Source organism: Miscanthus floridulus, chromosome 6 (genome assembly GCF_019320115.1).
Source record: "Miscanthus floridulus cultivar M001 chromosome 6, ASM1932011v1, whole genome shotgun sequence".
Classification (NCBI taxonomy): Eukaryota; Viridiplantae; Streptophyta; class Magnoliopsida; order Poales; family Poaceae; genus Miscanthus; species Miscanthus floridulus.
Window position 1 is genome coordinate 23,967,440 of NC_089585.1, and position 13,750 is coordinate 23,981,189.

General features: G+C 45.7%; 1 protein-coding gene across 1 annotated transcript; it reads left to right on the forward strand.

Moving 5' to 3' along the window:
* The first annotated feature begins 1,765 nt into the window (after positions 1–1,765).
* Positions 1,766–2,855, forward strand: LOC136457871 (uncharacterized). Its single transcript, XM_066457886.1, has one exon. The coding sequence runs from the start codon at positions 1,983–1,985 to the stop codon at positions 2,487–2,489; it is 507 nt and encodes a 168-aa protein (XP_066313983.1). The 5' UTR covers positions 1,766–1,982; the 3' UTR covers positions 2,490–2,855.
* The last annotated feature ends 10,895 nt before the right edge of the window (positions 2,856–13,750 follow it).

Sequence of the window (13,750 nt, forward strand, 5' to 3'; positions counted from 1 at the left end):
TAGTCCATAAGTTTATGGGTATCTTTTTATTATAGACTAGTCTCATATTGTTCTAGCTAGCTGATAAGGTATTTTAATCCCTATGGACTGCTTTTGAATAAGATTGTGGTTGCTCTAAATTAATGGAGTAGTACTGATTAATTAAGCATATGACAAAAATTCATGTGTTGAAAGGTCATACTAAAACAGTTGAATCTTTACATATGTTTTATTGAGACAAGGCATAACATTATTTCTTCTCCGTCGTTGTCACTTACGCACCCGAGATAAACTCTTCTAATAATAAGAGGGGAAAGAAAGAATTCTTCTTTTAATGAAAAGGCAGAGCAGTAGAGCACCAGCACCAGCACCTGCTGCCAGTGTTCCTAAAAAAAGAGAGACAAACGAACCGATCGAAGTGAACCGACCATAATGACTTGGTAGCTTAGGGAGCAAGCATTGGGCTGCGACAGGTCGATCGAGCCCGCCGCGCCGGCCGGCCGTTCACTCTGCGGCTTCGGCTCCATTGCATGCACTTGCGGGCGCGGCGCGAGTGCGCATTACAGTGAGACGACGCGTTTGCGTGCAATTCCTACGCATCGCGGGCGGGGCCCGATGGGTGCATGTGCGCGGGCTTAGACGGTCTCCAAACCCAAAATAAGTAACAGAGATCTAAAATTAGTCTCCAATAAATTATTTATACGGGAGATCTATTTTGAGTTGTGTGATAGATACAATCGAAATATAAGCATCTTCTCCCTTAAAATCTATTTGCACAAAAGATTTTTTTTTTGATCTTGTTATTAGAGAAGATGTCGAATGTGTATTGAATCATTTGACTATAGCGCTGCCTAAAGGTTAAATATATCTTATATTTTAGGTGTTGTGGTCGGAGACAGTGATACACGCAGGCAGGACAGAGGACAAGACAGGAGTGAGAGTGATTGATATGACGATTGACGTCGACCGGTCGCGCGAGGCCCGTCGTCGACAACGTCAAAAGAACTGGTACGCGCGCCGGCCGTCTCACGGAATCACGGGCCTGGCTAGCTATAAGCTACGTACTGTACTAGTATAGCTGTATATAGCATGGTGGACTACTCGTAGCAGCGTGACGTAAATGTTAATCACGACGCTACTGAATCCCGCGTTGGAATTCCTAGTCCATCGTTGTTCTTAATAATCTAAAAAAATGTTGATCGTTGTTGACAGCGTGCATCCATGCATGCTCATCCGGTAACGCCGGTTCCGTTCGCTTCTCGTAATTCATACTTTTTAACTTATTTTTTTTAGTTATAACAATATTTTTTTTTCATAACAAATCACTTGGAACATTATTTAACGCATTAGGACGTGGACGTGCATGCCTGCGTGCGCGAACTCATCGTGAGTCATGACGTGTAGCAAACGCCGGCCGCCGCCGCCAGGCTTTGTTCATTCCCAGCACACTCCCGCGCGCACCGTTGCCGGGGCGGCGGCTGTAGCTTATTGGGTCAACATCTATCGTCTATCCTATCACGTATGCGTTGCGTGCCGACCAGAGCTGCCAGGTAAGCTACGTCACCACTTGCCGTAACGGCCATCGGATTCCATCACTTGACCGCCCGTATCCTCGCGTGCCAACAGCAATCCGCGCGACCAGGGGCCTCTGCACGAGCCCCCGAAGAACATGCGCGCCATCTTCTCACCGCCTGATCGATCCCGACCCCAGGTCCCAAACCAACGACGACGCCAGCGCCTATATAAACGTAGAGCAGGCCCACCCAAAGTTGCGTGCAGCTGCAGCGTCGTCCTCCACCCATCGGTTCCATTCTTTCCTTCCATTCCACTTCAAATCAAAGGCCGGCGCGCGCGCATCGATCCACTTCTCTCTCTAATTTCCAGTCGCATCGCATTGCATGCTTGCCCCCCTCGCAATCAATCAGAGAGTTCTCTGATACATCATACATATACCCTCTGCTCGCTTCTTGAATTGCTCCGCCGCCGCCGACGAACACGACAGAATGCACCCCATGACGAGCTGCGAGTTCGCCGCCGTCCGCCTCCCAGGCCTCCTGCCGCTCCGGTCGGGCCGCATCAGCCGACCATCTCCGATGCCGCCGCCGCCGCCCGCCGTAGCCAACAACAAGAAACCCACTGCCTCCACCTCGGCGCGCTGCGCGTCGTCCCGCCGCGATGACGCGGAGTTCAGCTGCAACAACGGCGGCGGGCGGATGGTGGACGAGGGGATGGTGGTCCTGCGGCGACGGATCCACGAGATGGAGGCCGCGGAGCGCGGCTGGGAGCCCCCCCAGGAGTGGGCGGCGTGGGAGAAGGAGTGGTACGCCACCTACGATGCCGACGTCTGCCAGCTCCTCGGCGTCCTCCAGGCGTTCCTCACCAGCTCCCGGCCCGGCGTCGGTGTGGGGCTCGTCGCCGTGCTCGTGCTCGCGGTGCCGGCCTCCGCCTTCGTCCTCGTTTCCCTCCTCCTCGATGCTTCACGCGCGATCGTCTCCAGTCTGCATCACTGATGATCAAACTGACAACACGCACGCATGATGCTATACATTCTTTCGTTCATTCCTTAATTATTCTATCATCACACGCGCGGCCATCATATATACGTAATGATCCTATCCTGTGCGCACTATAACTCTGTATTCATGACAATTGCTAGCTAGGTACAAACAAGAATATCAAAAGGTGACTGTGACTGCTTATGAGTGTCTGTATGATTCTATCTTTTTGTATAAATAACACCTCCTTGCCACTACACTAATGGTCACTGTAGAGTCCGTGGATTCAACCAGTAGTGACTTCACTTTTGCATTTTTATATACTTTGTTATTACATTTACATATATGTTACTACCTAATATTTTACATTTGATATTAGTAATGCACAAACTTAACAATTATACCAAACAAGTGGATAATGAATACATCATAATTAGAAAAGATACATACATGATAGGTAGATATGGAGTCATTACAAACCAAAGTCCATACAAACAGAATCACAGATGATGGCCTCATTGCTACAAAACAAGTGGAGCGCACCCACTGCTACTGATTATTACGTGAACATCTCCGATTGTGTAACTGAGCACATCATTTAAGTACAACAACGCATGTGCACTCTCTTTTGCTTCACAAGTCCGAGCACATGGTCTACCAAAGATGGAACAAAAGCGAGTTCAAATAATTCATTCGAGTTGTGTAAACTTTAGAGTTTAACTTGAGTTACATGAGGTGTATCAATTTTCGTAACGATTTATATACCTCATTTATTAAATTTATTTGAATTTCTTATGGCAAGCATGTTAGAGTAACTAGGAATAGTACCACGTTGTCTAACCACGTGAGGTGTTAGTCCTATGTACTCTATATAATCAGCCCATGAGGCCCAATGCAATATAACATAATCTCCACCAATTATATTCTCTTTCATGGTATCATTCGCTTAGGTTTAGATCCTAATCCTAGCCGCCGCCGCTTCCGCACCGCGCGCCCCTAGGGAGAAATCGATCTCCGCCGGGGGCAACGCTGAAAGCATCTAGGCCCCTAAGTGGATTTCGGTGATTAATGTCAATACAAGATTACTATGACTAACGTGTGTTTTGCAGAGGCAATTAAGTTAGGTCATGGTAATGGAGATCGATTGGGCAATCGAGGTTGTCATGCCCCTACGATGGAAATCGTTTCGGTTTTTAAAGGATGGACGACAAGGTTAAGGATAACTAGTTCTAAGCGTCAATTGAAGTTGGAGAGACACTTAGAGTAGTTTAGGACTTTGTTTTTCCTTTGGCCGTACTATTAAGGGGGGTATGAACGGGTAGCTTTTTAGGACTTTGTTTTTTCTTTGGCCGTACTATTAAGGGGGGTATGAACGGGTAGCTTGACCTAGTTGAGTCTAGTGAGTTAGGTGTGGTGCACACTTGTTAAAACTAGCTCTAGGTAGCTCCTATGAATGCCTAAGATCCTTTGGAGCAAACTTTATTCACATATGATCGAGAGTTGGAAGTGAATGGAGGGTCAAATACTGACTGGACGCTGGCTTCGGTGCGACCGAACGCTGGCCGCAGGGTCCGGTCAGTTCATTTGACCGTGAAGAACAAGTCTGGTGTGACCGGACGCTGGAAGGTCATGTGACCGGACGCTGAGGGCCAGCGTCCGGTCGACTCCAGTAAGGGTCCAGACTTGAGAAAGTGCGACCGGACGCGTCCGGTCAGTGGTGACCGGACCCTGAGTATCCAGCGTCCGGTCGTTTACAGTAAGCATCCAAGAGCGACCGGACGCGTCCGGTCAGTACTGACCGGACCCTGACAGCGTCCGGTCATCACTTGAAAACTGTTCGCGGGTTGAACTGACAGGAGCGTCTGGTCAAAACGATCGGAGCGTTCGGTCATCCCGCAGAAGCTCATAACGGTTCGTTTTTTAGACTGCCTTATAAATAGAAGCACCACTCATGAGTGGAGTCACTTTTGCTCATTCCAACAGCTGAGAAACACGTTTGTGAGTGCCAAGAAGAGCAAGGTCCTAGTGAGATGTTTGTGATTTGAGAATTCAAGAGAGTAGCCTCGCTAGCAAATCAAGAGTAGCAAAGTGTGCATCCATCTTCTCATTAGGCTTCGCGTGGTCAAGTGAGAGTTCGTGCTTGTTACTCTTGGTGATCGCCATCACCTAGATGGCTTGGTGGTGATTGGGAGTTTGGTGTTCACCCGGCGGAGCTTGTGGGTGACCCAACTCAAGTTGTGAGCGGCTTTGGGTGATTCGCCGTGACGGAGTGTCGAAGAATCAACCCGTAGTGAGCACTTGATCCTTGCACGGATCAAGGGGGAGCTACACCCTTGCGCGGGTGCTCCAACGAGGACTAGTGGGGAGTGGCGACTCTCCGATACCTCAGCAAAACATCGCCACGTTCCTTTCTCTCTCTATTTACTTTGAGCACTTACTTTGAGTATTTACTTTGAGCAATTCAATACTTGTTTTACATCCATAGAATTGCTTGCTAGAGTAAGTTTGAAACATAGGTTGCGAGGTTGTTGTGCATTAGTTTGATATAAAGACTTTTCTAGGCACAAGGGGTTAATTGGGCTATTCGTAGGATTTGATTATTGCAAGAAAATTTAGAATTAGCCCAATTCACCCCCCTCTTGGGCATCTTGATCCTTTCAATTGGTATCAGAGCCTCGTGCTCACGTTTTTAAGCCTAACCGCTTAGAGCAAGATGTCTCACGGGGATGGACCTCCTCCTATCTTCGAGGGGGATGATTTTCCATATTAGAAAATTCGCATGGAGGCTTACCTAGAAGCTCTAGATGTTGGAATTCTTAGAGCCGCTTCTCAAGGGTTCCCAACACCTAAGAATGCCGCACAACTTCAAGGCGATGAAGTAAACTATGAAAAATGGAATGCAAAGGCTCGCAACACCATCTTTAGAGGCCTTTGCAAAGATGTGTTCAATCGTGTAAGGAACCACAAAGACGCCCATGCACTATGGTCGGACGTTTGTGTGCTTCATGAGGGAACCAAGAGTGAGCGTGAGGAACGCTATCATCTTGTGATTAAAAACCTAAATTCTTTTGAGATGCTTCCCAAAGAAAGTACTAATGAAATGTATTCTCGTTTAAATGTTCTTGTAGAGGAAGTCAATGGGCTTGAACTTACCCAAATGTCACCATCCGACATTGTGAGAAAGATCTTGAGTGTTCTCCCCATTGACAAATATGGGCACATTGTGACCGTGCTACATCAAGGTGATCTTTCCGCCGCTACACCGACACAAATCTTTGGAAAGATCAATGTTCATGAGATGTACATGCACATCACGCCACAAGATGGCTCATCCTCTACAAAGAAGAAAGAGAAGGACTTAGCATTCAAAGCTAGCCAATGATAAGGGCAAGGCAAGACTTGAGTATGAGAGCTCAAGTGATGAAGATGATGAAGAAAGTCTTGCTCTCATGGTGAAGAAGACCACCAAGATGCTAAAGAAGCTAAACAAGAGTGGCATCAAGTTTGACGGCAAGAAGAAAAAGTTCTTCACTAGCTCAAGAAGAAAGCCAATCTCTGAGATGGATTGCTACAATTATGGCGAACTTGGCCACCTAGCTCATCAATGCACAAAGCCCAAGAAAGACAAGTTCAAGAACAAGGGCAAGAAAGATGATTCAAGTGATGAAGATGAAAAGAAAAAGAACAAGCCATACAAGAAGAGAGATGGCAAAAAGAGAGACTTCTATAAGAAGAAGAAGAGTGGCAAGGCCTATATTGTCGGTGATTGGCTCACGGATATTGATTCATCAAGTGGATCATCCGATGATGAGAGTGACAATGAGAAGGTGGCCGCCATTGCTATTGATCTTGCATCCTCACCACCACCATTGCCATCATCCTCTATACACCTATGCCTTATGGCCAAAGGTGAACGCAAGGTAACTAAGAGTGATGATAGTAGTGATGATGAGCAAGCTAGTGATGATGATAGTGATAGCGATGATGATTCACCCACATATGATGATCTTGTCAAAATATTAAGAAAATACACTAAGATCATTAGAAAGAGTAGAGCTACAAATGAAAAACTTGATGCTAAAAATGATTCAATCTTAGCTAAGTGTGATACATTGGAAAAGGCTAATGATGAGCTCAAAGAAACAAATGACTCTATATCATCCAAACTCAAGGAGCTCAAATCTTCCAAGAAAGAGCTTAAAGATAAACATGATAAACTTGAGTGGGTGCACAATGAGCTTATCATTAGTCACAACAAGCTAAAAGATGAATATACAACTCTAAAGATCAATTATGATACCCTTGTTATTGCATAAGAATTCTTACCAAATGAGCCACATGTTGCTACTAACCATGTTGTTAAGATTGATATAGCTACCTCATGTGATGATTTAATTGATGAGAGCATTGAGCATGGATCTAGTAGCAAAGGCAAGCAAGTGGTTGAGTGCAATAACTATGATGAGTATGTCAAGCTCAAGAGTGACCATGAGAAGCTCATGAAAGATCTTGAAGAGATGAAAAGTCACAACACCATTGTGCTAGAAACTCTTGATCATGACAAAGAGTTGATCCTTGAGAATGAGAAGCTCAAAGAAGAAAACAAGAAACTCAAGGAAGAGAAGAACAATGATATTCTCAAGGAAGAGAACAAGAAGCTCAAGATGGAGAAAGAGCATCTCAAGGTGGGATTGAGCAAGTTTGCTAGAGGCAAGCATCTCCAAAGTGAGCTACTCATGAATACCATCATAAAGATGGATAGAAGTGGCATTGGATATATGGCAAGTGTAGAAAAGAAGAAGGCTCAAGCTCAACACCAACAATCAAAGCCAAAGCTAAAGCCAAAGAGATGTTTTGAGTGTGGACAAGAAGGCCACTTTGCTCATGAGTGTCAAACTCCACCACCACAACCCTTGCCTAAGCATGCTAGACCCTTTGCTTTCAATGTTTACTACATGCTTAGAAAAGATTCTAGTGGAAAGATGAAAGTCATGTTCTTAGGACCCTCTAACAAGAGTAGGCCTAAGAAGATTTGGGTGGCTAAGTCACTTGTTGAGAAGGTGAAGGGCCCTCAACAAGTTTGGATCCCTAAAGCTTGAATCTCTTGTGTGTAGGTGAACTACAAGACCGGTGGAAGTTATTGGGTCATTGATAGTGGTTGCACTCAACATATGACCGGTGATCCTCGTATGTTCACCTCACTAGATGAAGAGGTAGACGGACAAGAGAAAATAACATTTGGAGATAATTCAAAAGGCAAGGTTAAAGGATTGGGCAAAGTGGCAATATCAAATGATCATTCCATCTCCAATGTGCTCTATGTTGCCTCATTGAGTTTCAACTTGCTATCCGTTGGGCAATTGTGTGATCTTGGCTTCCAATGCTTATTCACCGAGAAGGAGGTTGTTGTATCCAAGGTAGATGACAATCAAGTGATATTCAATGGATTTAGATACAACAACTTATATTTAGTTGACTTCACCTCCGAAGATGCAAACTTGAAGACTTACCTATTTATCAAAACAACACTTGGGTGGCTATGGCATAGAAGACTTGCTCATGTTGGGATGAGCTCACTCAAGAAGCTTATGAAGAATGATTTGGTGAGAGGGTTGAAGGATGTGAAGTTTGAGAAGGACAAGCTTTGTAGTGCATGTCAAGCCAGCAAGCAAGTTGCAAACACTCATCCAACCAAAGCTTTCATGTCAACCACAAGAGTGCTAGAACTCCTACACATGGATTTATTTGGACCAACAACATATAAGAGTTTGGGAGGAAATCTCTATTGTCTTGTGATTGTGGATGACTATTCAAGGTATACATGGGTGTTCTTCCTTATGACAAATCCGAAGTTGCATCTTGTTTCAAGAAGTTTGCTAAGAGAGCTCAAAATGAATTTGAAGTGAAGCTCAAGAAGATAAGAAGTGACAATGGCAAAGAGTTTGACAACACAAACATAGAAGCTTATTGTGATGAAGTTGGAATCAAACATGAGGTCTCCGCAACCTATACTCCTCAACAAAATGGTATAGTTGAGAGGAAGAACCGGACTTTGATCACTCTTGCAAGGACAATGCTAGATGAGTACAACACCCCCGAAGCTTTATGGGTGGAAGCAATCAACACCTCATGTTATGCATCCAACCACATATTTCTTCAAAAGTTCCTTATCAAGACACCGTATGAGTTGCTCAATGGGAAGAAGCCGAACATCTCCTTCTTTAGGGTGTTTGGTTGCAAGTGCTACATCTACAAGAAGCGGCAACACCTAGGGAAGTTTCAAAGACGTTGTGATATAGGTTTTCTTATTGGTTACTCATTAAAGTCTAAAGCATATAGAGTATTTAATCATGCCACTGGCTTGGTTGAAGAAACATATGATGTGGAATTTGATGAATCTAATGGATCCCAAAGAGCACATGAGAATCTTGATGATGTAGGTGATGAACCATTGAGGGAGGCTATGAAGAATATCCTGGTGGGAGACATCAAGCCAAAAGATGATGAAGATAATGTACAAGTCATTGACCAACCTTCTTCATCAAATGTACCACAAGATGGTGAAAAAGATGGGAGAGTAGAAAATGAAGATACTCATATCTCCCATGAGCAAATGGTGGTACAAGCACAAGATGTTGATGCTCCAAAACCTCCTCCTCAAGTGGTCAATAGAAGAAACACACCTCTCCTATAAGATCATCCACAAGATCTCATCATAGGGAGTCCATCAAAGGGTGTGATGACTCGATCTCAAAAACTTACTTCATTTATTGCTCACCACTCTTTTGTCTCTTGCTATGAGCCTACCAAGGTAGAAGAATGCTCTTAAAGATCCGGATTGGATCAATGCCATGCATGAAGAGTTGAACAACTTCACTCACAATGAAGTTTAGGACTCTTAAGAGCGACCAAAAGGTGCAAGAGTCATTGGAATGAAGTGGGTGTTCCGCAACAAGCAAGATGATCAAGGTGTTGTTGTGAGGAACAAGGCAAGACTAGTTGCAAAGGGGTTCTCTCAAGTTGAAGGTTTGGATTTGGAGAGACCTTTGCACCGGTTGCAAGATTAGAAGCCATCCGTATCCTTCTTGCATATGCATCACATCATGAAATGAAACTATATCAAATGGATGTGAAAAGTGCTTTTTTAAATGGCTTTATAAATGAACTAGTCTATGTTGATCAACCTCCCTGGGTTTGAAGACCCTAGATATCCTAATCATGTTTATAGGTTGTCCAATGCACTATATGGGCTTAAGCAAGCCCTAAGAGCTTGGTATGAGCGCCTTCGGGACTTCCTCATTGAGAAGGGCTTCACCATTGGGAAGGTCGACACCATACTATTCACTAAGAAGCTTGATGGGCATATCTTCATTTGTCAAGTATATGTTGATGATATCATCTTTGGATCATCAAATGAAGACTCATGCAAAGAATTTAGTGAATTGATGTCGAAGGAGTTCGAGATGTCAATGATTGGTGAGCTTACATTCTTTCTTGGTTTTCAAGTCAAGCAAATGAAAGAAGGCATCTTCATCTCTCAAGAGAAATACACAAAAGATCTTCTCAAGAGATTCAAGATGGATGAATATAAGCCAATCAAGACACCAATGCCTACAAATGGACATCTCGATCTAGATGAGGGAGGTAACCCGGTTGATTAAACTCTCTACCGTTCTATGATTGGTACCTTGTTATATTTAACCGCATCTAGGCCCGATATCATATTTAGTGTGTGTATGTGTGCTAGATTTCAAGCTAGTCCTAAGGAAACACATTTAATTGCCGTAAAAAGAATCCTTAGGTACCTTAAGCACACACCAAGCATTGGTCTTTGGTATCCCAAAGGAGCTTTATTTGAATTAATTGGCTATTCTGATTCGGATTACGTCGGATGCAAAGTTGATAGAAAGAGCACATCCGGAGGGTGCCATTTGCTTGGAAGATCACTTGTGTCTTGGTCCTCCAAGAAACAAAATAGTGTGGCTTTGTCCACCACCAAAACGGAATACATTGCCGCGGGTGCTTGTTGTGCACAAATATTATACATGAAACAAACTTTGCTAGACTATGGAGTAGTTCTAGAGAAAGTACCTCTTTTGTGCGACAATGAAAGTGCGGTAAAACTTGTAAATAATCTGATTCAACACTCTCGCACCAAGCATATAGATATCCGCCATCACTTTCTAAGAGATCATGTGGCTAAAAATGATATATCACTAGAAGGTGTAAGATCCGAAGATCAATTAGCGGATATCTTCACTAAACCGCTAGATGAGGCTATATTTTGTAGATTGCGGAATGAGCTCAATGTACTTGATTTTAGTAACTTCACTAAAAATTGAGCTTGTGTTGTCCCTTGCATTCATTGTAATATACAACATGTTTAATTTGTGGCAATGCATATAGGGCTTGTCTAACATGGTTAAGATAACCGCCCAAAAGCAGTGTGAAGAAGCTTAACCTTGAATCAAACTTGACAAGCAACTAGATTTACTTACAAGTATTGCATATGCATGAATGTTGTTTTGTCGTTTTGTTCCATTTGCCCTCTTGTTGCCTATTTTCTTAAAAAGAATTATAGCCTAAGGCAAAATATTTTGAAAAAAATGAGGGTTTGAGAGAGGTCACTCACATCAGTCCCAATTGGTGTTTATTTGGATCTTATTCATGTTGGGACTTGATTGGGAATAGGCAGTGCGAAGGAATTTTGAAGGTTTGCTGGAAAAAGTGCACCGGACGCTGCACTAGACGCTGCTGTCTAGCGTCCGGTCAGTTCACAGGAGGTAAACTGCTGGTAAAGGAGTGATTGGACGCTGCGTCTGTGCGTTCGGTCAGGAAGGTTTCAGCGTCCGGTCAATTGAAGGAAGACCAAGTTGTATTGACCAGACCCTGCCTGTGTCCGGTCATGGACCACCAGACACGTTCGGTCCCGATTCCAGAGGATTTGGACCTCTCTGGAATCGACTGGTCGCTACCACCGGAGCGTCCGGTCAATGGATCTCGCGCGGCTTTAGGACTCCTTTCTACGATTCCTTTTCTGTCGCGTGTGGGGAACTATTTAACCGCAAGTCGTACCTTTGTTCGCCCTCATCCCGCCGTGCCCTAGCCTGAGCAGCCGCCAAGTCACGCCGCCATAGCCTCGCCGAGCCACCGCCAAGTCGCGCCGACTTTGCCCTAGCCAGCGTCGCCGCCTCTTGCGCCTCCTCAGCTCGCCAGCCACGCGCCGCGGTGCCCTTGCCTCGTCGTGCCACCACGACCCTGCGTCGACCACCTCGCGCCCACGCCGCCGTGCTCCAACTCGCGCGCCACCATGCCAACGCCGCCGTAGCTCACCGGAGTCACCCTGTCCATGCCTTTGCTCTGCCTCTTGCCGTGTGCCCTAGCCTCATCTCCTCTCGGTAAGGCTAGCCCCTTGTTTCAATTTCAAATTGCGTAGATCAATTTGCAATACAATGCACTGATTTCACAAATACTAGGGTCACCAGTTCATCATTGCTCCGTGTAACCCTAGCCGATTTCGAGGTTCCCCCGCGTGACATCTCATCTTTTCTCGGATCGCTGATCGTCAGGTAGAAAGCCATTCGATTCAATTTCGCATCTACATTGTTTTCTCTGTTAGGGTTTCGCATCTATTAGCAATATGGTATTTATTTGTATATCCATCTATTCTATCGTGCAGTGAGTCGGTTCCGCTGTGGTTCTTGTGGTAGTTGGCAGTCAACTCGGAGCCAAGCTCACGAGTAAGGATCGAGGCCAAGCCTCGAAAGCAGCAGTTTGATAGTTGATCTTCATCAGCGGTAGTTCACCATCTTGTCAGTTCAGATGGCTCGCACCTAAGAACGTTGGTGGTGGCCCAGGTGATGATGATCGAAGGCCCCCGCCTCGCCAGCCAGCCAGATCTAAGGGCAAGTCAACCAAGCAGGTGACATCCAAGAAGCGGAAGTACCCCTGATGCAGAGACAGCGAGAGCAGCAGCTATTGCAGAGGCCGTAGAGCGTGCCGAGAGAGGTGGTGCCCACAGCGAAGTTGTCATTGTAGATCAACCAGTTTCACTAGCAGTCAGAGCTACGATTGAGGAGGTTGAGCGTCGTCACGATAGTCTAGCTAGGACTGCCATGTTGTAGGACGACGGGTTGCCATTGAGGAGGGTCCGTCAGCAGCGCAGGAGCCAGTTTAGCAGACTCAGGAGAGTGAGCAGGCTTAGCAGACCCAGGAGGCCGAGGAGACAGAGCTGGCACCCCTAGCTTCACCTGCTCTAGACGGACCCATGTACCAGTCTCACCTGAGGCCGCCTGACACCGCTGGAGGGGATCACTGTCCTCCACCTAGACCACTAGGGTCCACCTCCAGTGGTACACCTCGACTTGAGGGCCGCTACCGCCAGGCAGGTTCAGCAGTTGCATTTTGTTGAGTTTGAGGTTTGGTTTCCTCCGAGGAGGGATGAGAGAGCAGCTGAGGGGTTCTACACGCCACTACAGGAGGATTTCTACAATGCTTATCTCAACAGTGGGGCAGTGTTCAGATCTCAGAGAGTCTGTCAGATAGAGTCTATTGTGGCTAGTAGCCGGAGAGAGCATTTGGCCATACTTATCATATTTGCTAGGACTGACAGATTTGATTGGACGGACAGGCATATATGTACCATCTTAGGGTCCGTCAGTTTTATGCTTCACTCTACATCGATCCACATCACAGATTCATTCACTTTGCTTTCAAAGGCAAAGACTACAGAGTGACTGAGTGGCAGAGCCAGAGAGATACTGAGGCTACAGGAGCAGCCTGTCAAGATGCATGAGGTCTGTTATGGACAGCAGGAGCCTCCCAGGCGTCCTCATGGAGGGTTGGTGCCTCCTACAGATTTAGTGCGACATTGCTTTAAGGAGCCGTTTGGAGAGGGGTCGAGCAGGAACCTCAGTGACTTGACTCCTACAGCGAGGGTACTAGAGGCCATCATCAGGAGGACACTGCTTCCTAGGTTGGGATACAGGGAGGGCCTGACTCGCTTATAGCTCTGGCTTCTCAATGCCATCATGTAGCAGACAGTATTTGATATCTGGGATCTCCTGCTTTCAGAGATGGAGGACACAATAGCTGAAGGGATTCAAGGGTTGCAGGCAGCTTCCCTATGCTCACTGGATCACGTTCCTCATCCACAGAGTTGTGCTTGATAAGTCCCCCTGGTATGATGGATGAGTATACAGGTGCCACCACAGAGTTCCCAGCTTACAACCTATCATAGAGGATCAGACATAGCCACTCCTCAGGCACCCTAGACA

Bases quoted from the DNA above. Each gene is read 5' to 3' on its own strand.
- LOC136457871 (XM_066457886.1), top strand. From the start codon at position 1,983: ATGCACCCCATGACGAGCTGCGAGTTCGCCGCCGTCCGCCTCCCAGGC.